Raw genomic sequence first — 26,085 nt, forward strand, 5'->3', positions numbered from 1 at the left:
GCTTGGATGGTACCTATTTGAGATGTGTAGATAAGCCACAACAATGGAAGCTTCTAGAAGTTTATCATGATGAAGCCTGCGGTGGACATTTCTCATCCTCAGTTACCGCTTTTAAGATTTTAAGAAATTGTTTTTATTGGCCTAGTATATTCTGTGATGCATATACCTATCTTAAGGGATGTGAAAAATGTCAACTCTTTTCTAGAAAACCATAGTTGGCGGCACTACCTTTAAAACCTATGGTAGTGGATGAACCTTTCAAACAATGGGGTATTGATTTCATTGGCCCAATAAATCCTCATTCCAGTGCTAGCCATATGTATATTCTAACAGCAATAGATTATTTTACATAGTGGGTGGAGGCTATCCACACTAAGAAGGCGAACTCAGGGGTAGTATGTAATTTTCTCAAAGATTGCATTTTAGTCCGTTTTGGGGTTCCTCAAAAGATTGTCGCTGATAATGCATCATATTTCTCTTGAGAGAAATTGACCATGTTCTATTATGAACATCAAATTACTCTTTCACGCTCCTCTAATTACTTCCCACAAGGTAATGGGTTGGTAGAATCAAGCAACAAGAACCTGGTAGCAATCATGAAGAAGTTAGTTGATGATAATACCCAGAATTGGCATAAAAAGTTATATGAAGCCTTATGGGCAGGTAGAATTACCCCTAAAAGAGCAATTGGAATGGCACCTTATGAACTGGTGTATGGGATTGGTACAAAGTTTTCTTTACCTCTGGAATTGGCAGTAACAAAGCTTCAAACTATAATTGATGAATCCTTCTTCCAAAATGCTCTAGAAAAGAGAGTCATGTATTTGACGAAGTTAGAAGAGGAAAGGGAGATGATAGTGGACATAATTACTGAACATCAGAATAGAGTGAAGAAAATCTTCGATATGAAGGCTCAACCAAGGGGGTTCCTCAAAGGGGATGAAGTATTGCTACGAGACAAGAGAAGAGAACCAAAGGGGGCCCATGGAAAATTTGATTCATTATGGAAAGGTTTGTTCAAGATCCATAAAGTGGTAGGACCGAATGCATTCAGACTGAATTATCCTGATGGAATAGTTATTCCCTATACCTATATATGGGCAAGACCTGAAGCTCTATAAACTTTGAAATCTATGATCAAGAGTTCCTGTACATACTAGATTAATTGATTGTTTTTGTCGTTTTGGTGTGTGTCCTTTCATCCTTTTTTTTATTTTGCTATGCGAAACCAGAGATTTAGAGTTCTTTGCACTTTTCATAAAATGCAATTTCTAGTCAGAGCCAATGTTACCTTGTCATTCGTCCCTAATAATAAGAGTGAGTCGCCTTGCAAAATTTTTAGTAGAGTCCTTTTCTCCCTCTTTTTCTAAAATCTTGTTAAAAGTTCATTGGTTCAATCTCTAACCTCCTGTAAATCATTTCTAAATCCTTAGCATTACACTTCAATGGTCTGTTTGAACCTCATGAACCCCTTGAACTATCCTGAAAAGAGTTCATAGTGTTCATTTAGGTACCGCAGGTTCTAAGTTGTGTCTAAGACATTTTCAGGCTAACATTCACATCAAATGTTTTGAAGCATCTCTATTTCATGGTCGTGGATGATGTTTCATATACTCTTTCACTAGACTGTGAACCATTTGAACCTAGCTCAAAAAGTTCAGTGATGTTGAAAATGTTCGATGAAGTTCAAAGGACCAGCAACAATCAACAAAGTTAATCTTTTCCAAAGGAAAATCTCCTTGGCATAGCATATGCTTTGAACTACCTGAACCCTCATGAAGTCAATTCAAATGGTTCATGAATGTTCAAATCAGGTGGGTCCCATACAAAAAATAAATGATGTGATGGTGCATTTATTGCTAAGTGTGATGAAGATCTTGCCATATCTCGGGTGACGTCAATCAACCGATTTTGGAAGGCAAGTAATCATTTTTAGGAATTGGTAGTTACGTCGATGAACACTATCGTGCATTCAATACACACGCATGATGTCAAATCCCAATGCTCATCTCATTTGAGTTGATGGCCAAAATTAATGCACTAAATGAGCTTTTGGCGCTCCATTTGTTATAAGGTATGAAGTGATTTATTTTTGAAACCTGTTCTTCATTGTTGTGGAGTGTCTAGTCGATGGATTTTCTGCTGGTAGTCGTTCGATTGGTTTCAACCGTGAAGGTGATTTTTGATTCCTATCTTCTTCAGTGATTTTTAGCTATTTTTCTCTCTCGTAATAAAATTACTTGGAGAGATAAGGGTTTTTAGTTATAAATTATGAAGTCCACTCTGCATCTTTTCAGAAATATTTTCAGTCTTGCTTGCACAGATTCCATTGTCAGTGACATAGACCTGAAAGGGGAGAATTTGGAAGCCTTGAAGGAAAGGACATTTAAAGGTATTGATAGTTCTTTTGGTCTAGAAATTCTAAGTAGTGGCCTGATAGAGGCAACAACTTTCCCACCTACTATTCCTTGCCCAGAATTAGTTGGGGAGTGCATTGTGCGATATGAACCTATTTCCGAAATTATCAAGAGGGAAAATGTTGAAACCCTCCTCACGATCAATAGGGAAGTCATTTCTTCTATTTTCAAATTGCCAGATTACAGGTTCTCAAATTTCCCCCCTTGCCAATCAATCACTGAGTTCAATGCAGACAAGAGTGGACATCGGAACAATATAGTGAAGCATTGGTTGATAGTTCCTTAGAAAGTTGGCTCTAGGTTACCTAAACACCCCAACAAAAATCACATGCTTCCCCATATTCATGATATTATATTATTGTTACACTGAGTTAGAGGTTCAATTGAAGCCTACAATTTTGATGACTAGATTTACTATTATGTGCAACTGGTGTTGGAGGGAAAGCAGATCCTTGACTGGGTAGAGCTTATTGTTGACTCTATGAGAGAACAGCTAAGCATGGCAAAGAAGTTCAAACAAAATTTCTTCATGTCTTCTTATTTGATATATTGTTTGGCATGTACCAATGAGATAATGGGAATTCCTAGGCAACCTGCTGAAGGGGATGTTTTTGTATATGATTTTTACCCCATGTGGCAAAGAGATAATGCATTACAAGATTTTAGGAGAGTGCATAATGCTTTCCTGGGGGACCTGTGCTATGAATTGAAGAACATGAAATCAAAAAGAATGTTTGAAGATGCCTAGACCTTGGTGAAAAGATATGGTAGCTTCTTTGTTCAATTTCCTTGTTTTTGTTATATAAGGGTAGGTGGTTTCAAAGAAGAACCTTTCAGACTTCCTCATTTTTATTTAGATTTCTTTGTCCTTGCTGAGATTTGTAGACAATTGTCTGTTGTAATTAAGAAAGCTCAACCCAAAGATAAATGGGAAGATCTATTGGTATTTTGGATATTACGATATGGTTTTCTCATTGATGTCAACACCTAATAACTCTTATCAACTCTGGCACTTTAGAGGATTGGCAATGTTCACTGACAAGTAAGAGACTTATGCACAGTCACTAGTATTTGGTACAATGATAGGATATATTGTTCACGGACACTTGGAATGACATGGAAAACACTTGGTTATGTTGAAGACATCATTTGGACACTTTGTCTTGGAGATTTGTTCATTGGTATATTCGTTTTTGCATATTTACTGTTACCGGCAAATAGGTCCAGAATAAGCACCAACATGCTTATCTATTCCAGATCAACACGACACGCTTTGGAGATGATTTTTTTGTTATTGTAAATGCATCAAGCTGACATGTTGAATTGGATCTTGCATCGGTTATTGATTTACTTGTAAATTGATTTTATTGTAATATAGTTTAGAGCCGACCTACTAAAATTGGTGTTAGGTTATGGTATATATGTAAGATGTTATTTGTAAGATCGATATGCGATTGGGAAAAAAAATTATAAGAAGGTATATGCGAGAATAAGTAGAGCTATACATGTAGACATCATTTGAAGGTGAAGCAAGGTTTTTGTGAAGGCATATCAGAACTACACCAGTATTGAATCGAGCATATGAAGATGCTATTTTGAGTAGTACATCGTTATTGGATTTAATCGTCCAATTGTAGTCAATGTGACTCCTATTTGTGTTTGAGTAGTGAGCTCTAGGCACTTGGCCTTTTTGCATGTGTAGACCCTGTTTGTATACACATACTATCTACAGTAGTATCATCTGATTTTGGGTTAGGTTTCCCACCATGATTTTTCACCTTACAGGGTTTCCATGTACAAATATTAGTGTTATGTGTTGTGGATATTATTGTCTTTCTATTTCATGCATTAATCTTTACTGGTACTACAATTAACTAATAAACTGTTTACCGGCATAAAGTTTGGTTTATCGGTATTAAGCATTAAGGTTGGTTAAGTTGTTTTTGGTTTGAATTTATTTGACAACTGATTCACCCCCCCCCCTCTCAGTTGTCTTTGGGACGTAAAAATTTGTTGATATGTGGCGACTAATCAACAAAGTACTGTACACTCAGCATGTATCCTTATCAGGGTCCAGGGCCGGACCGGGCCTCGGGCGGGGGTTTGGGGGCAGCAGCCCCCAAAGCGAGCGAAGCCCGCTACAGGGGTTTGGGGTGGTAGCCCCTAAGAAATTTTTTTTTGCCATTTTTTTTTTTATGAAAACCGACATTGTAATAAAACCCTAAAAAAGGCCGACTTTGTTTGTTGCCCTAAAAATGCATGTTATAAGCAGCTGGGATGCTTAAGGCATTGTAATGTTGATGTACTATTTTTGCTGGATAATAAGAAAGATTGGATGGTTGTGTATGGTGGACGTAACCCATTCTGGGTGAACCACGTTAAATCTCAGTGTTATCTGTGTCCTATTTTATTCCTTTATCTTTTGTATTTAAATTTGCATATAATTATTAGTTCATATTTACTTCAGATCTGCATGAAACCCTAACACAATTGGTATCAGAGCTTAGTCCTCTTTTTGCAAAAGTTTAACAACTTGAGGAGATCCAATGTCTACTAACTATTTCAGGAAGGACAGTCCTAAACGTGGTGGAACCAACTATGGCATATGGAAGATTGGGATGGAGACACATCTAAATTGCATTGGAAAGGACATCTGGGATGTTACAAAGAATGGCTATATTGCTCCTACTCAAAGTCAACCTAATCCACCTACCTTAGGAAAAGATGAGGAAAATGATTGCAAAGCAAGAGAAGCACTTTTGATTACATTATTAGATCAACAAATCATGGGATTATCAGATAGATCTACTGCTAAAGCTATTTGGGACCATTTGGAAACATTGAATGAAGGAGATTCCGCAATCAAAATTGCAAAACTTGAAAGCTTTCAGGTCAGGTATGAAAATCTAAAAATGGAAGAAGATGAAAGGATTTATGCTTTTATGGAAAGATTAAATGAAATTGTTTTGGGTATTAAATGTTGTGGAGGAACCTTAAGTGAAGATAAAATTGTTTCAAAAGTTTTAAGAGGATTGCCACTGGCATACAAAATGAAAGTTACTGCTATAAATGAGTTAAGAACTATGACTAATACATCAGTAACTAGGGACACATTGATTGGTAAACTTTTAGCTTTTGAAATTGAGGAATTTGGTCCTATTGCTACTATAAAGATAGATTTAGCTTTTAAGGCATCAACATCATTTGCACCATCATTTGACAAATCTAATTGGAAAGCCTTTTATGCAAGAGAATTTGAAGAAATTGAAGCACTATTTGCAAGGAAAATGCCTAAAGGTCTAGTTGAAAGTAACTATGAAGGTAAACCACCCTTTAAATGTTTTAACTATAATAAGATTGGTCATATGACTTCAAGATGCCCTGATAGACATGCTAGATTAAGAGAAGAAGCTAGAAGAACATACAAGCCTAACCCTAAATACCAGAGATATGGATTTAAGAAGAATAAAGATAAATATTGTTATCTTGCCAATGAAGGAGTCACTGATGATTCTGATGAGGATCTGGCAGACAATCTATGGGTCTTTGTTTCTATAACAGAAGATCAACCGATACCTACTATTCAATCAGTAGAGAAAGCCTTGGTAGCTAAAGTTGAAGTTAAGGATGAATGGATCATTGATTCAGGATGCTAACATCATATGACTGGTGACAAAAGTAAATTCTTGAACTTTTAGGAATATAATGGAGGTCTGGTAAGATTTGGAGATGATAAAGCTTGTTTAATCAAAGGAAAAGGTACTATATCTCTTGATGGTAGGCATAATACTGACAATGTTTACTATGTTGAAGGTTTAAAACATAATCTTTTGAGTGTTGGTCAATTAGTTGAGAAAGGATTTCAGTTACAATTCAAGAATGGAAAATACAAAGTTATGAACAGATCTGGTTTGGAAATTGCAACCAGTAATCAAACTAGAGGTAATATCTTTCATTTGAATAACAATGAAAATACATGCTTGATTGCACATATTGATGAAAGTTGGCTATGGCATAAGAGACTCTATCATGTAAATTTTTATTGCATTGTGAAAATCAGTACTACTAAGGCAGTTAGAGATTTACCTAAGATTGTTAAACCTCACAATCTGGTATGTAAGGAATGTCAATTTGGAAAACAAGTTAGAGCATCTTTTCAAAGTATTCCAGAAAAATCCAATAATGCTCTTGACTTTATTCACATTGATTTATGTGTTCCAACTAGAACTAAAAGCTTACAAGGTGATATATATTTCATGATAATCATTGATGACTATTCTAGAATGTGTTGGGTTACTTTTCTTAGAGAAAAATTAGAAGCACTTGGGAAGTTCAAACTATTCAAGGTAATGGTAGAAAATGAAACCGGTAAGAAAATCAAATGTCTGAGATCAAATCAAGGAGCTGAATTCACATCTAAGGAATTTAATACATTCTGTGAAGTGAATGGAATCATAAGACAGTTATCAGCACCCCGAACACCACAGCAGAATGGAGTTGTAGAAAGGAAAAACAAAACTATCTTGGATGCAGCTAGAAGTATGTTATCAAAAGAAAATCTACCACATGCATATTGGAGAGAGGTAGTAAGCATAGCGGTCTATACATTCAACAAATTTCACATCAAAGGTGAAATCGGTAAGACCCCTCATGAACCAATAACAAAGATACTGACAAATGAACCTACATTGAACCCATCGGTACAAAATGAAGATCCAGTTACACCAGCATCATTTGAATTTTCCATTGTAACTAAGGAACAATAGCAAACGAAGACACCTCGGTATGTAAGACTGAATCACTCTGAAAATCAAATAATTGGGAACAAGTATCAAGGAGTTATGACAAGAGGAAGACTGGCAAATGAATAGGTATGTCTTATTTCTCAAATTGAACCATCATAAAATAATGAGGCATGTGAAGATAAGCATTGGATTAAAGCTATGGAAGATGAATTAGAACAAATTGAGAAGAATAACACATGGACATTAGTTCCCCAGCCTAAAGACAAAAATGTAATTGGAACAAAATGGGTATTCAGAAACAAACTTAATGAAGATGGTAAGGTAATCAGAAATAAAGCAAGAATAGTGTGTAAGGGATATTCTCAGAAAGAAGGAATTGATTATAATGAAACCTTTGCACGGGTAGCTAGAATTGAGGCAGATAGATTATTCTTGGCTTTTGCAGCACACAAGAACTACAAAGTATATCAAATGGCTATTAAATGTGCATTTTTGAATGAAGATCTTGAAGAAGAAGTTTATATTGAGCAACCTGATGGATTTTCTTTGACAGATAACAAAGATATGGTTTGCAGGTTAAGGAAAGCTTTGTATGGGTTGAAGCAAGCTCCAAGAGCTTTGTATGCTAGATTGGATAAATATCTTTTGAAGATTGGTTTTTCTAAAGTAATGTTGATAACAACTTATACTATAAAGTGACTAATGATGACATCTTGGTTATATAAGTTTTTGTCAATGATATAATCTTTGGAGGAGAAGATGGACTATGTAAAGACTTTTCTATTGACATGCAACAAGAATTTGAAATGTTTATGATTGGAGAGATAAAATTCTTTTTAGGATTGCAGATTTCACAGACTGATAAAGGTATATTCTTGAGTCAATCCAAGTACTTGAAGGAGTTACTAAAGAAATTTGGGATGGAGAACTCTAAACCGGTAAGAACACCTATGACTACAAATGACAAATTATCACTAAGGGATGAATCTATACCTATTAATCTAACTAGGTACAAATCTATGATAGGAGGCCAACTGTATTTGACACAAATAAGACCTAATATTATGAGTGTTGTATGTATTGTTTCAAGATTTCAGAGTAATCCTAAAGAAAATCATGAATCAGCAGTAAAAAGGATTTTCTGGTACTTACAAGGCACTATAAATCTTGGCTTATGATATCCTAGAGATGAAAACTTTGAATTATGTGCATACACAGATGCAAATTGGGCAGGAGATGTGGATGACAACAAAAGCACAACCGGCAAAGCATTTTTTCTTGGAAGCAGATTAATTTCTTGGCTGAGTAAGAAACAAAGTTTCACATCTTTATCAATGACAGAATCAGAATATGTTGCAGCAGCAACTAACTGTACACAGGTATTATGGCTTAAGAAAATGTTGAAGGACATAAAGGTAAAATGCAAGGAACCTATAACTATCTATTATGATAACACAACAAAAATTGATATATCTAAGAATTTGGTACTACATTCTAAAACTAAACATGTTTCTATCAAACTGAATTTTCTGAAAGAGAATGTTGAAGCAAAAGAAGTAAAACTAGTTTATGTGAATACTAAAGAGCAGATTGCAGATATTTTCACTAAGCCTTTGCCTAAGGAGACTTTTGAATATCTCAGAGACTAGCTTGGGGTCATACCCCCACCAGTAGAGACTTAGACAGTTAATGTTTGTCATCAATCGACAAAATTAACAGAGAAATATTTTACTCTAGCTTTGATGAGGAGAGCTACTTCTCAGGGGGAGTAGTTGGTATACTAAATTGGTTGGTATTTTTTATTTGAACCTGGTTTTTGTATTTGCTTTGGCATTTGATGTCAAAGTGGGAGAGGTTGATATGGAAAAACACAAGAATAACACATGTTACCCATACGAGGAGAAACTTTGGGAGAGATTGTCACTTTGGGAGAGATTGATTACTCTCTGTATCTGAATTTTGATTTCTAGTTATTTGTTGGTTTCTGGTATTTGGCATTTCTGTTTTGGCACTTTGATGGTTTTTCCATCTTGTGTTGCCATCAATGCCAAAGGGGGAGATTATTGGTGTATACACCTAAAAATGGTCTGAAGATAATTAATTAAATAAGCAATTAATTCTATCTCATACGAGTTTGTTTTTCACTCTGTACGAAGTTTAATCCTCTATCGTGCTAATTGCAAATTTGTGTCGTACGAGTCTCTGGTTCTGTGATTTTTTGAAAGAACTACAAATTAGAAATTTCAAATTTGTATATACGTCAGTAATCTACGTTTTTGAAGGCTTTCTGGTCATTTTTAGCCTGTGAGAGTGCAAAGCCCTTTGAAAATTACATCTAGAACTCTTGGAGACCTTTCCAATGAGGTAAACGGCCTGTAATTTTGAGTCCTGAATAGAAAGTTATGCCTATTTGAAGTTAGGCTAAAATTTCATATAATTTGTTTGAAAATTGCATAGTTTGGATCACTAATGCTAATCTTGTTATGTCTATGAGATGTTTGTAGCCTAACTCTTTTATGCAGGATGCTTATCAAAGATACGCTTGTGAAAGACAAATTCAAAACACAATCATGACTATGAATGGATCTATTTTGTAGGTTGCCTAAGGATTCAACAAAAAAAAAAAAACTTTGTGTATTGTTTAAGATTTTTAGGCACACTTCAATTTGGGCTTAAAGAAATGAACTATCATGTCTTATGTGTCTTTGATGATAGGAGAGTATGCTCTCACCTTTCTTAGGTGATCAGAAAGCTAGACTCATCTTTTTGTTTTCATTAGTGCATCTCTTTAGCAGGCCTGCCCTCCCGAGGAGTTATTAACTCTTAGCCATTGAGGCCGGTGAGAGGGGAACGACCTAAGTGGGAACGGCTAACACCAAGTAATCCAACCCACTATAAAATAAATGTGTTTTTGATAAAAATCAAAGCAACAGAAGTTCTTGAGAATAGCTCTCCTTCATACCTTTGGGTATATCAAACTTTGTTTTTCAAGGCTGGGAGACCTCTTAATTGAGTTTATACCCCGACGCACCGAATAGATCCCTTACTAGTGCCAGTTAAAATAGAAGCTACCTGATTCACCTCCGAAAGGGTGATAATCTTCGTGCAAGAGAGATAGTAACTCTCCCAAGACACTTACCATATCATGGCCCCATTAGCATTTGGAGTTGGATAATACGGCGTTAAGAATCCATTGCATGAGACTCAATGGCTGTATTCTGATTAGCTATTGGATGTGTACCTAAGTCAGGAAGCAAAGGTTTTCATTCTCAGCCAACTTCCTTTGGGTTAAGCATGCTTGGAGTCAATTATCATATCTTGTGTTTGCTGTGTATTCATCCCTAAATTGAAAAATCAGACACTTAAAACTGGAAAAACCAAAGTAAAACAACAAAATTCAGTGACCCAAACTCAAACAAACAAACAATTTTTGTCACTGTTCAAATACCTATTGTACAAGTCAAAAATCTCTATCATATTTCTTGATCCTCTGTCATACGAGTCAAGATATTCTATCGTACTGCTTGATCTTTTGTCGTACGAGTCAAGGTTCTATGTCGTATGAAACACTACTTTTCACATGAAGTCACTAGTCTATCGTTCTGTTTTGTATCTCTTGTTGTCCTATGTTGCACAATATGTCATATGAAACAATACATCTGTCAGTCTAGAACTGTGTCTTACATGCCTATTTCAGATTTATCATTTCTGCCTGATCAATTATAAGCATATGTAAGCATAAACACCTATTATCTATCAATCCATGCTTAGATTGTTTGATTGATTTGCTTGGTCAAGTTATCATCCATCAAAATCAGACTTTAGAAAATATACACCTCAATATTTTCAAGTGCTTACCCTTAACAAGTTCAAAATCTAAACATCTCAAAGTGCATTATCACCCTCTTTGATAAACTGATCACTCAAACATAGTTTCTCATCAGGATCAATCATCCTTTATCACAAAACTGAAACATTTGGTCAAGATAATCTTGTCCCACATCGTAGGATATATCGTTCCTACTAGACTTGGTTCTTATCAAATCATCACCATTGCACTCCTAAAACCAAAGATCGTAAAACTTGCAAACTTTTAAACACTTGAATCCTCTTTTAGTGTCATATCACTCTATGGCCTTGAAATTGACTATTGATCACTTACCCAAAACAACTTTTAGACAATCAAACCCCTGAAATGGAAACAGGAACATTTGAAATAGCTAAAAATCATATCAACATGACATACCAAAGCAAAACACAAGAAGAAAATAGAACAAACCAACATATAAGAGAAATCAAACAAGTTCAAAATCAAAATCAAACTATGTTAAAACCTCACAAGGATTCACAAACATCTCAAAAGAAAGGTGGCTCTTTTATGCACCTCTTAAAGAGATCCCTAAAGGATTTGGCTAAAGAAGATCAAAATCGTGTACCAATGTCTAACAATGATCCATCCATCCATAAGAAAATTGACTCTCCAAAGGCATCTATTCCTACACCTCTTGAAAGCTTGCAAGAACCTTCCATAGCATCCTTGCCAAAGAATACATACAAAGATGAAGTTCCCCAAAGGATATCCATAATGACCATCAAGCCCATTTCAGAGGATCCTATTCAAAGCTCATCTCCTTCATATCCAAGCATTAATTCATTGCAAAATCCAAAATAGCGCTTCATTGCAAATTGAAGTCCACATTCATAGAGTGCTTATTAAATGTGTCCTAATAGATGGGGGAGCTAGCTTGAACATTTTCTCTATGAATCTTGTCCATGCTCTAGGCTATTCAGAAGATGCAGTTAATCCCCAAAAAAGGATAAAAATCAAAACATCTGGTGAAGAAGAACATTACTCCAAAGGAATGGTGATATTACCCATTAGAGTGGGACCTTTACAAAAAGATACATGATGCCAAGTTCTAGATGTGGACCTACCATACAATATACTCTTGGGGGGACCATGGATATAGGATATACAAGCTATACCATCAATAGGTCATCAGTGCTTAAAATTTCCATACAATGGATAGGAAATCACAATATCAGCAGTCTCAAATCCATTGTAGTGTGGTAATAATCAGAGATCAACTCAAGAGGTCATAGTTTCACATAACAGAGAGGAAGCAAATTCAAGCACACAATCCAAAGAACAATCATTTGAATCAATTTTATCAAACATGGAAGAACAAATGCAGCTAAAAGATCGAGGGAATGGAGAATATTTGCTATCATGGAAAAACAAACAAGAGCAACTTCCAAATGAAAGGGATGAAGAAGCAGATATAGTAGTCGATATAGTTCATACGTATGCAGAACAAATGTTAGGAACTAGCCTACTTGAATTAGAATCACATGCGACTGACATGGACTTAACCGAGGACGATCAGGATTTTCTTGCGGGAGGTCATTCTGATGAGAGTATTGTTCTAGACATGGAAATACATACTGATATCTCTATCATGACCCCTAATATCTTTGAAACTATTCAACCTGAAGATCCTTTATCTTTAAGCTATCCTGAACCTACGGACTGGGAAAATGAAGGACATACTAACATTGTTACCCTACCTAATGACCATGCCATATCCTTATATCTTGATGAAATCAAACCTGCAACAACTTTCACCAGAGATTCCACTAATTAATCTCTCCTCCCTAATTTAATTAAATTCACTAAGTAATTTGATCAAATCTCTCATTCATCTACTTATTAATAAATATAACGATTTATTAAATAGGTTCATTTCATTTCACCCCTTTGATTAATTAATTCCCTCCATGCAAATTCATTTCTTCTAAATCCCTAATTAATTAAAACAAATCAATCATGAGTTGTTGAGATTAATTAGCCATTTTCCTAATATTTGAATTTCTAAATTCAAATTCTCCTAACTTCTACCACTCCTAAACCTAACCATTCCTAAACCTCACCCATTCTACCTACCACCATGTCCCATTTCATCCAATGTCTTCTAGAACCTTTTTGACACTTGTCACTAAGTGTTCCCTTTAATCCAACCCCCTTTGCCAACCTCCTCCAATTTAACCATTGATATCTTCAGTCAATCTCAACCGTTGATTCATGCCAACTCACCCCTAGCCTTGGAAAATCCTATAAATAGACCTCATTTTGGAGCAATATTGCTCCCAATTTCATGTCATTTTGATGACCCCATCTCATTCTCATCTTATGCATTGTTACTATAGGCATCTAGCTTCTAGTTTATCATTTCTTAGCAATGTTATCATGCTCATTTTAGCTTAATTGCATCTTCATTCTAGTTTATTTTATAGATCAATCATGAATTCATGTAGCTTAATCATGCTATTCTTGCTAAGATCATGCATTTGCATCATTCAAATCCTCCATCTAAGTGTAGTCAAGTCACTAAATTTTGCATAATCTGATCTAAGAGAATTTTTCATACTCACATTTACTAGGAGGTAATAAGTCGATTAACTATGGTTTTACATGTTGTTGATTTAAATCTTCTAACCATGCTTGTAATGACTTATTGAGTGCATTATGGTTGCATGTACAGGTACACCACACAAATACACAACAGTTGGTATTTTGGATATTTTGATATGGTTTTGTCATTGATGTCAACACCTATTAACTCTTATCAACTCTAGCACTTTGGAGGATTGGTAATGTTCACTTGCAAGAAAGAGACTTATGCACAGTCACTGGTATCTAGTACACTGGCAGGAAATATTTTTCACCGGCACTTGGAATGACATGGAAAACACTTGGTTATGTTGAAGACATCGTTTGGACACTTTGTCTTGGAGATTTGTTCATTCGTATATTCGTGTTTGCATATTTGCTGTTACTGGCAAATAGGTCCAGAATAAGCACCAACAAGCTTATCTATTCTAGATTAGCACGACACACTTTGGAGATGATTTTGTTTTTATTGTAAATGCATTAAGCCGACATGTTGAATCAGATATTGCATCGATTATTGATTTACTTGTAAATTGATTTTATTGTAATATCTTTTAGAGCCGACCTACTAAAATTGGTGTTAGGTTATGGTATATATGTAAGATCTTATTTGTAAGATCGATATGCGATTGGGAAAAGAAATTATAAGAAGGTATATGCGAGAATAAGTAGAGCTATACACGCAGACATCATTTGAAGGTGAAGCAAGGTTTTTGTGAAGGCATATCAGAACTACACTGGTACTGAATCTAGCATATGAAGATGCTATTTTGAGTAGTACATCATTATTGGATTTAACCATCCAATTATAGTCAGTGTGACTCCTATTTGTGTTTGAGTAGTGAGCTCTAGGCGTTTGGCCTTTCTGCATGTGCGGACCCCATTTGTATACACATACTATATGTAGTAGTATCATCTGATTATGGGTAAGGTTTCCCACCATGGTTTTTCCCCTTACAGGATTTCCACATACAAATATTGGTGTTATGTGTTGTGGATGTTATTGTCTTTCTGTTTCATGCATTAATCTTTACTAGTACTACAATTAACTAATAAACTATCTACCAACATAAAGTTTGGTTTACCAATATTAAGCATTAAGGTTGGTTAAGTTGTTTTTGGTTTGAATTTATTTGACAACTGATTCACCCCCCCTTCTCAGTTGTCTCTAAGACCTAACAAGATCATTTCCCTGTTTAATTAGGCACTTTATCTTGTAGTTGAATGTCAGATGCATTGAGCATAGGAGCTGACTTGAAGAATTTTAATTTCAAATTGTATCAAGGAAGGAATGGATTTGATAATAAAGGTTTTTCATGAGGCCTTGGTTTGATGGTGCACCTTCCTATCTCACACTTGGAAGACTTTTGGGGAGATTGATGTGATGAAGTTGAAGTGTTTAGGAGAGAAAATATGAGAATGGTTTTGGGGCAGATAGTTTCACTGCAGGTGAAACTTGATATAAGTGGAATCAAAGAAGATAATCTAGAGCTATTTGAACCTAGGTATCTAGATCAAACTAAACTTGAAACATCCTCTATTAATTGGGATGTGGAAGAAGAAGATGATATACAACTCATAACAAAAAGAGTCTTGGAGAGAACTGCAGATTGGGTTAATAAGAAAAGAGCAATGAAATCAAGCAGGATCAGTCCTACAAGAGATAATGTGGTTTCTCTATGTTCTCCAAAAAGCTTTTCTAACCCCACTTTTATGCCTATCCATGTAGGTAAAAATAAGAAGTCACCTCATACCAAGAATGAGCCTAATCCTTCTTTGAACTGTCCTACTCCTTTATTTACAAGGTCACGGAGCGTTGCACAGAAGAAAATGGACTTGGTTAGAGACACAAAGGTGAAAGACAAGATCCTTGACCCTCAGATTTTTGAGGTCAAGGACCTTGATAGTGATATTGTCAACACCATAGATTCCCATGCAATCATTGTAGCCATGACACAACCACCTAAAGTAACTGGAGGAACAACTAGTTCAAGCACAACTCCCAAATGGTTAACTACTTCAATAAGTAAGAAACGAAGCTCAATCCCAGTGTCTATCCCAATTCAAGACATGGTGGTCAAATACATGGAAAAAGGTCCTAAATAGAAGAAGTTCAAAACAACCACCAGGTTGGACACTGATGAAAAGATCGGGAGATGGGTTGCTAAAATTGCTTCCTATAAACCCAAGCATGAAAGTAAAGAAATTAATGCAAAAGATTTTGAAGTCACTAAATTAGTTCTGGGAAACATGAGTAGGGACTCTGATAACCACCTTTTCAATGTGATGGCTAAAAAAATTGTCACCAGGTCAGAGAAAGACAGACAAGAGAAAAAGGAACTGAAACGACACATCAAACTTTTAGCCCAATTCATTGATAGCCTAGGCTGTTTTGGAGCACTCCCTATATCGCAAGTTTCAGAAAACTTTGATCCCACCTCATCGGAGAACAAGAAACTGATGGATCAAGTTCAACGAGCTAAGAGCATCACAGGGGCCATAGGATAATGGATTGAAGGGGTGATCAAGGATGGCGAAAAATATATTACAGATTCCAGGAAGCTATGCGATGAAATTCAAAACCTCATTGCGGAGATCCAAAATTAGGTTGTGCAATGGGAAAAGGAGGAGCATAAGTGGGAAAACGTATTACCCATGTTCACCAAGATAGAAAAATATGGAGCCACTATGTTTTTAACAGAAAACTCAATAAAGTTGGTAACTGATGAGTGCCAGCTCTTTGTGTTGAAGAAAATCATAGCGTGGTGGGTAATTACATTCAAGGTTGTAATCTCTAATGCGAAAGCCTCCATTTACAAGCTCCAGGAACTTCAATATAGCTTGGTCAATGATAATAAAGTGGTTAACCTAGATCATGTTTGGCAACTAGGACTTTATGGGCTAAATACACAGGATGTGGCAAAGGCATTTAAATTGCACATGGAGAAAATTAGGGCCAAAGGAAACTTTACTTCTAAAGATATAACACAGATTGCCTGAATTGAGTCCATGATGTTCATTGGCAATGATGAGTTACCTAAACATGCTGAGAAAATGGTAAAATATAGGTGGGAAAAGGAAGTTGCAAAGGCAAAAACTAATGCCATGAAGAATCCGAGTCAGTCTATGATTAAGGAGCTTACAACCGCCCATGATGCCTGGAAAAGTGGAAGAAGAGATGACACTAGAGATGAATAATAATTTGATGCTTATGCTTTGTTTCTATTTTTAAATGCTTTTCAAAAACCTTGCAATTACTTCAGGACATATGTCCCCTAAATACTCTGTTAGTTTTATAATTGTTTCAAAGGAGGTTGGGTTTTCAGGGAGACCTCTTATGTTTTTCAAAAAGACTAATATAAGTTAGATGAAAAATATTTAGAAAGGGTTGGAACAGTAGAATTAGAGATTAGAAAATTTTGTTTGTCTGAAGGAAGTGATCAGTTATTCCAGAATCTGAAATTGGAAGGAACTTATGTGTGTATCTTTATGTCTTTGTTGCATGGAATATACATATAAAGATCATATGCATTTTGAGGTTTTAAATCTTTGAGTTTGAATCCATGGAGTAATGTTTCTTTGCAAATATTAATCCAGTCAAATTGTTTGTGATTATCTTTCTGATGGTGAATGCTATTATTAATCTGGAGCTTCTTTCTATGTTGTTTAGAAAGATATTTGGTTGAAAAGAGACTTTGTTTCTCTTGTTTATTTTTATGAAGTGCTGAAATCAGTGTTATTTAACTTTGCTTTGATTACTTCTGATTTTCGTGGTGAAGCATCTTGAAGAAAGGTTTTTTTTTTTTTTTTACTGAAATATTTGCATATTACCGGCCTCTCATCTAAGAATGAAGTAGGCAACCTTACGTGCTTTCAGGTTAAAAGAATATTAGTCTGATTTTGTTAGATTATTCTCTGAATAACTAATGGAGGGAGCTATACCTATCTAAAATTCAAAGGGAAGTGATGTATGTCACACTTTCCCAACTGTTTAGTTGAACTTTTGTTTTTCAAAGAGGGTAACAGAGCTTTGAAGTAATTCAATTAAAATAAAGACAAAATTTGTTCACTAACAATTACATTTATTAATTTCTCTCATAAAAGGTACTTAATTAGCCAATTAAACAATTAATTTATTTGTGACATAGGGTAAATGAATAAATTCATTTATCCTAAGAAGGGGGAATTAATAGGACTTAATGATTAAACCATAAAACCCTAGGAGATGACTTAGGAAATGAATTAGGTCATGACACAGTTGAGGAAATAAATACATGATGATGATCACAATCAAAAGGATAACTGTCAATGATCTAACATTGATTTACAAAGATTGATGATGAATCGACCAATGATGATAGATATGAACAAATTGATAAAGGACAATTAATGAATGACCAATGACTAATTGATCCAAAATGATAAGGGTTTGATAATTGATTGAGACCAATGACTAATTGATCCAAAATGATAAGGGTTTGATAATTGATTGAGACCAATGACAAATCGATCAAGGATTGACAAAAGGTTGATTTAGTGAAGATTGATTTGATAAAGATTGACAAAGAGTGATAAAAAATTGATCAAAATTGATAAAAATATTGACGATGACAGATAAATGAAGATTGAGAAAGATCAAAATTGATTGATGATTGGTACTACAAATGACAAAGATTTAGGACAAAGCCATAATTGACATTGATTAGGCTTACAACAATGTCCAATTGATATGAAAAGTTGATGATGACCATTGATTGAGATTTGAAATTGATATTAACAAGACCTAATTCAAATTCAAGAGAATTGAAATTGAATAGGAAAAGAATGCAGAAGAATGACATGATGTTGACAAATTATAAAGATCAAAGCATGACACAGAGGAAGTTTTAGTAAGTGTGATAAACACTAAAATAAGGTAATGTAGACATGTTAATGTTACAAGTGTGGTTACCGTTGCACCAAAAGATCGACCTATTAATGCCTGATATAACCAATAGACATATAATCCACTGGAGGCAGTTAAGTCATGTCACAAACCCAAGCACTCCATTGCATAGCACAAGGAGATGAAGGGTGCACACTTTGCAACAATATCCCCCCATCGCAAGAGAGGGGTTTAAACTTGTGACCAATATCTGATACCACTTGTTATAGGTGCAGTTGTCATTGCACCAAAATATCAACCTATTAATGTCGGATACAACCACTAGACATAAAATCCATAGGAGGTAGTTAAGCCATGTCACAAACTTGAGTGCTGTACTGCATAGCACAAGTAGACCAAGGGTGCACACCTTGCAATAGTTTAAGTATGAAACAACAAGCATTAACTAATTTTAGATGCCTACATTTTTCCCCTCTTTGAGACAATACGATTATGATTGTTGTTTCAAAGAACAATCAAGAAATATGCCTTAGACAATGACAAGGTATTTGTATGCCCCCTTGAGGAATTGGCCAGAAAAATATAGAAAAGAGGTCAATTGATTGACAATGATGATAAGAAGCCACTGGTTCAAATGGAAGGCTAATTGGAGATTAAATACAAAAGATACAAGCATTACAAGGTGAAAAAGACTATGATCAATACAACAAGGAGAGGGTGCATGTTCATTTAGACACCTCAAAAGGCTATAAAATGAGGCGAAAGAGGTAAAAATGGCTCATTTTTACCTTCCAATTTGGTGAATTTAGAGCTCTAGAGATAAGAGACTATAGTAGGATGGTGAATATTCCAATGGAGGATTGCCTTGGGGAACATGTACGCAACTTCTGATGATTGGAGGATACAAGAACACCAATAAGTACCTCAAAAACCCATGTTTTGATTTTGGTAGCTTTAAAAATAGTATAGGACAATGGAGGGGAGGTTCTAGGGGGTGGGAAAAGAAATTGTGCCCGTGTATGCATAGCCTTCGCCCTTGTAAGGTACACTTGCACCTTGGTATGAGCACACCTGTGCAAGTGTGTAGGGTTAGGTTCCGAGCAAGTGGAGTGTGTTGAGGGCTCTCTCATGAAGCTGGAAAGGGTCTTAGGTCAAAGGGGACCTAAATAGGATAGGATAGGATAGAAATGCACTAAATTTTCACCCAAAATAATGAAATGTAGACATTAGGAAAAAACCCTAAAACTGACAAATTGATGCTCCGTTGTGGATGTAGATTTGACAGTATTTATTATAGACATGGGAGAGAAGACTTGATTGCCTAGGGATATCATATCGATTGAAGAATACTTAGAGGGACACATTATAGGCTCTTGTATTGTGTTACATCACATACATGTTGGAATCCAAGAACACTGAGAGGGGGGGTGAATCAGTGTTCTATCGAAATGATTAATGTTAACCTTATTAAAACATGCATTCACAAACCGGTAAACCGGTACATATAAGAATGAAAGAAGTAAAGCAATAAATAAGCCAATCACACAAATAAATACCATAACACAGAGAATTATACGTGGAAAACCTCAAAGAGGAAAAACCATGATGGGATTTGTGACCCACAATATCAATCCACTAGCCATATGAAAAGATATTACAAAATATGGGGGCCTGCACTTGTAGTAAGGCTTACAACCTAGAGCACACTGCTCATCAAAAAAGAGTCTCACTAACTACAGTTACTCTAAATAAGAAAACATAAAATTGAACATCTTCTATGCCTGATAGAGTTTTGATTCAAGCTCTATTTATTCTGGTTATGCTACCCTCAACCCTTACCCAAATAACCTCTTACATAATCAACATTCCTTGCATTACAAATATCTCTCTCTCACTTATATTACATTCTCCTATATAAAAAATGATCTAATCAAATGACCTGTGTTGTTCACCAAATCTGGTTAACCCAAGAACACCTACAAATCTATCTATGAGATAGCCAATCTCAATCAATGAAACACTTCAGGGCTTGGACAACATAACAAGGACCTAAATCCTTCTACTCTTTAGGCGCTGCAAAACCTAGGTGAGTGTACCTATGATGCATTTAATCAGACCCATTACACATAAGATTGCATCAACAAAAGCAGATGGATCTCAAAAGGTTCCAAAACTAAGAGGTAACTACAGATGGGCTAGATCCACACTTGCAACTCAATAATGTTTGAATCCTGAGATGGATAGAACAAACTAACATTACAAACATAAAATTAAATGAGGATATTGATTTAAAATCTCTAAGAATCTCCCCAATCTGCAAGATCAGTGCCTTATCCAAGGGCAACAGAGTCATACATCAATCTATAAATGAAAACCTCTATTGCAAATCTAATTTATTTGAAGAAAGATATCCCTGCATTAATGCCTTACAAAAATGCATTCTAAGCTCAGACAGAGGATCATACACATCCAAACAATAATTCAAATTCATAATTTCTGCTCATAGAATTTAAATCCCTTCTGTAAAGGATGCCTAAGAACAAGAATTGCACTCTCATTTAGAAGGATAAACCCAAACTCCTTTGAAGACTAGATTTATTGATAATGAGGAATGCCTGAAGACAATCCAATAAATTTGTATATGCCTTACATATATGTGACTGCAACAGAAAACATTTACAACAAGAAGAAACTCTATTCTATGGAAAAGGACATTGCCCTATACAATTTTGAAGAGAATTCAGAATTGGAAGCCATGAAAACTGGAGCCACTCTCACAAAATTCTAGAACCCTTCCAATGAGGAGAAAATTGGAATAAGAAGGAAGAGGGAAAAGATTAGGTCTCCAACCGAGACTAACAAGTGTCTCCTTTGTCCCTAACTGCAAAAATATCTTCTTCATTCCCTTGTAGACTACTCTCGAAATATCCCATATCCATTGAAACTAATTCCATCATTGGATTCCTCATTTTGAGAGCTTTCCGACGATATATTATACTTAGTATTTTGGCCAAAAATAAGCCTCTGAGCGAATTAATCACTCGTGCCTCCAATCATTTAAATTTTTGAATTTTTAATATAGTTGAAACTATATATATATATATATATAACTTGATTTTAACTTTGATTTTTGGCTTGATTATGCCCTGGCGCCCTGCCACGTGGCAGCCTCTAATTGTCTGATGGTGTCCACTGGGTGCCACTTGGGATGACAGATCATCTTTCACCATGTGTCCACCTTGTCATTGCCACTGGGTTGCTTGCTCATCGCCACGTGTCTTCCACCTGTGCGCCACCTTAGTGCCACTAGATAGGACCCGCGAGTTGGACCGCCATGTGTACACCACCTCAGCGGGACCCAAACTACAATCTATCTTTCACCATTTCGCAAACCTTATTCATCGTCCATCTTTCCTTCATGAAGTTGCACCAACCGTTAGATCATCTCGAACATGCAAGGTCTTTAACCTTCATTTTCGGCCTTCTACTTTTTGCCATTTTGCGATGGCTAACTAGTGTGCATCTTTAGCTTGCAAAATCACGTCGACCATTGATCTGCTCGCTCTTTAAGCTTCTCTTTATCTGCAAAATTTCACCCACCTCGGGATCCATGCCTGCATGGGGTCCACCTAGTCGCTGCTCAGTCAGCCTCCTTGATTGCCTCGGGAAGTGCACACATGCATGTGGGGTCCGCTTGGGTGCCCATGAGCACCATCCATCAAAATCCTTTTGTAGCTTTGACATGATATATTGGTGTCTTATTTCTTATAAATAGCATAAAATCCCACTTCCCAGCGAATGTGGGATAATGCACTTCGCCTGGGACTGCACTTTTGAAGGTCTTCTGAGAGTCTTTCATGGCTGCCAATCTTCCAAATTGGAAACTTCTTCAACTTCATTCCCTCTTCAATGCCTTTACCCATCCATACTACTGTTGAATACATTGGTTTTAAAACTGAAACTATTTCATATTGCCTCTTCTACAGTCCATGTCAAGTAGGGAAGGGAGATGGGGCACGTGAGGGAGTTTGAATGGCATCTTTTGTTTGATTTTACTTTGTATTTAACAAGCTATTGCCCCTTTGCCACCTCATGACATTGCATTTTCTGTTTCCAGCCCCTTCAAGCACACCACGTGAAGCATTAGAGAAGTGGAGGTCCTCTGCAGCATGTTAAATGCATTCTTACTGCCCCCTTCTTCATCACGTTCCCGCTTGGAGGCCTTCTGCAGCCTCTTCTTCATCACATGAGGATTGGCAATTGCATTTGTTAATGGTTTCTTTGCTGCACACTTTCAACCAGCAACCAGCATGTGAGGATTGACAATAGCATGTAAGGCCTTCCCCAAACCAAGCTTTGATTTACTTAGTTGACCATGTTTGACCCTATTAATAAATGCCTTAAAATTCAGTAAAATGGACTATGTTAGGTAGATAGATTTGTGAGAAAAGTAACTGAACCAAGTTATAGAGTTATCGCACCTTGTGGTGTACATTTTGTTGTGTTATGGATTTGAAATCCTAAAAGATCCATTGATTGGATAATCTTGATTTAACGTATGCTAGCTATGTCTGGATGTAGGACTTATATGATTTTGTGATTGGGTAACATTGATGAATGTGGATGCTTCATTTATATGCTTTATAAATACAAAACTCTATATGATTCTAGAATAGGATAAATTTGAGAGGAAGTATGTCATTATTAGATTTGCAGGACTTTACTATGATGATAGAAATATGAATGCATGTTTTAATGTATGGATCAAAATTATGTGAATGATGATAATTGTTATGAGGAGTTATTTGGATGAAAGATGTATTGATTGATAAATGTATCTTGTATGCAGAGTGTTGTAGTGCATTATTATTCATGTGTTTTATATTATATGAGATTACTTGGAAGTACTAATGTGTGAATTGAGTTGCACAGGAATTATCCATGTGACCATGGAAATATTATGGAGAACCAAACCTAGACATATGTATGTTCATAAGCCAGTGGTTGTCTATTTGAAGAGACAACACCCCGTTTGTGTTGTATTTTACTCGTAACAGTATATGTTGCATGTGTGTTAAGTGTATTTAATTTACTTGTGTAAAATCCACAAGAGACGATTTCATATTTTAAACTGTAAAAGTGTTTTATTTGTGTCACTTGACACATGTGTGGATTTAAGTTTAAATTTTTATTTTTTTTGTCTCTTGGTGGGAAAGTGTTCAACTGTAGCTTTTTCTATTAATGTAATGTGATGTCATAAATACCTTGGGTAAAGAATCTTTGGGGTGGTCAACATAGGTTTGACTCGAAAATAAACTTCAGAGGGGTTTAAAATGGGTTAAATGAACACCTAGGGGTAGTTTAATAGGGTTTCCTAAAGCCCATAAGGTATACCTAAGGGTTAGGGGTAGTTTTAGGCAAGTTTCTACTCCTTAGTGACCTTTTAGACACTCTAAAATTTGACTTTTCTGAGTTGTGCGAAAATTGAAATTAGAAGTTTGAACCTAGTTGTAAACTTTCCTTTGCGAATGAGAGTCTCTTTCCCATTCTATCTTACATTCCTCTTTAGTTTTTAGAAACTTGTGAGAACTGAGAGAAGGAGCTTCTTAAGCAAGAATTTGAAAATTTGAGGGTAATCACCCACTCTCCATTTTCACCCACTCTCCATTTTTGGAGATAAAAGAATTTTGTAAAGAAACAGATAGAATTTGGTTTGAGAATTTTGGCTAAGTGTAGAAAGAGAAGAACCGTGGAATTGGGCTGCTCATCCTCAACAAAAATAGCATACCTTTGGGGCAGTTTAAGGTTGGTTGTATTTTTCTTATAATGATTTCTTATTGCATGTTTGTTGAAAGTAATGTTTGTGTAAAAGACTAGTATCCGTGCATGTTCTCTTGGAGACTTATGGGGTATTTTATGTTTATACTTTGTATGTGTTTTGGGGAGTAATCAAGACATCCTACTCTTGGAAGAGAGGAGGATCTTGTGGGTGATAGAAGTGACAGCCCTTGAGTGAGAGACTCTCGTTATGAGAGCGATCACAAGGAAATTTATGTGACCCTTGCTGCATGGCTTGTTTATGCATTGGGGGTCATAAGGAGGGAAATAAGGCATGAATGCCTTGGGGGGCATAAGAAATAAAGGGTTGATTATGTTATACTTGATGTATTTGCTTTGCCATGAGGTGGCTATATGTTTTGGTTTGCCATGAGGTGGCTATTTGTTTTACCATACTTGCAGTCTCCTCAGGGTACTTGGTCCACTACCGCCATTGAAAAGACATCACCAATGTGTGGTGCAGTGTAGCTTGGGTTTGGGAGTGTGCTTGAGTTTGTGTGTATTCTATCTTCTGTAGTTGCATGTTTGTTACCTGTCTAGGGTTTGGTTCTCCGAGCTCGGGGGTGGCTACTAGTTAGCCTAGGCTAGGAGGTGAGCACTCCATGGTCATCTCTTTGTTTTATCTGCTAGTTGTTAGAAGAAAATATCAAGTACAAGTAGAGATTGCAGGTTTCAGAAAAGATTTGGGAATGGAATATTTATGCTTTTATGTTGCAACATTGTAATAGGAAATTATGTCATATCTATTTTTTGAAAAGAAATGTATCAAATGTTTGTGAGAGCCTCATTTAATAGAAATGAGAGATCCATTAGTATTGAAGGTTATTTCGTAATTTAATGTACCTTAAAGAGATGAAATATTGTTTTCTACTATACAAAAGAAATGAATCTGGATTTAGTTCCTAAAGTTTTTCTAAACTTTAATAATTGTAGGTTATACAATATTTTGGAAAGAGCAATGAAATTTATTTTACCCCTTTATGCATGTGAAATAGATTAAGGAAATAAAGAAATGATTTAATGATTGCATGCATGCTATTTTCGAATATGAAAGTTCCAATTTAAATCCTATTGCATGGCTAAATTTAAAGGATTCTAGATAAATTAAGTTGCAGAAATTAAAATCACATATTTATTTGCAGAAATTTAAGTCTAGAAATTAAATGGTCTATCTAGTTTTAATAATCACATATGTATATAGTTGCTGTTAAAATTATCGTACTCTATTAGTTAACTTTTTGTAGAAAATAAAACCTATACTATTCCCAGTGAATTTAATCCTGATAGTTACCTTACTTTTGGCAGAAAGTAAAACTAAATTTGAATAAATCTAAATTATTTCACCTATTTTTTATTAAAGCAACAAGGTTAGCAAAGAAATAAAAGAAATATATTACATTGATCTAGTTAGGGATAATTAAATCAATTTGTTCAAAGAATAATAGTACGTATTTACTTACAAAAAACTTTAACTCTAAAATTTAAGTGCATTCAAAATATGTTTATTTAAGTTTATATCTAGAATATATGTATATAAATAGAAAGTATATATATACATATATATTTATTTATAATCATATTTAAACCATATTTGTATATATAATGTAAAATATTATATATATATATATATATATATAGTTATTTTAAAAAATATATATTAAAAAAAAATTAAATTTTTTTTTTTAAAACAAAATTAAAATTTTTTTTTTAAAAAAAAATAGGGTTTCGGGCGGAGGGCTGAAACCCACT

The 26,085-nt window shown here is 35.4% G+C and overlaps 1 protein-coding gene across 1 annotated transcript; it reads left to right on the forward strand.

Annotated features, from left to right (window-relative positions):
• The first annotated feature begins 596 nt into the window (after positions 1–596).
• Positions 597–1,121, forward strand: LOC131857636 (uncharacterized). Its single transcript, XM_059210329.1, has one exon. The coding sequence runs from the start codon at positions 597–599 to the stop codon at positions 1,119–1,121; it is 525 nt and encodes a 174-aa protein (XP_059066312.1).
• Positions 1,122–26,085: the final 24,964 nt, after the last annotated feature.

The sequence above is a fragment of the Cryptomeria japonica genome, chromosome 8 (assembly GCF_030272615.1).
Source record: "Cryptomeria japonica chromosome 8, Sugi_1.0, whole genome shotgun sequence".
NCBI lineage: Eukaryota > Viridiplantae > Streptophyta > Pinopsida > Cupressales > Cupressaceae > Cryptomeria > Cryptomeria japonica.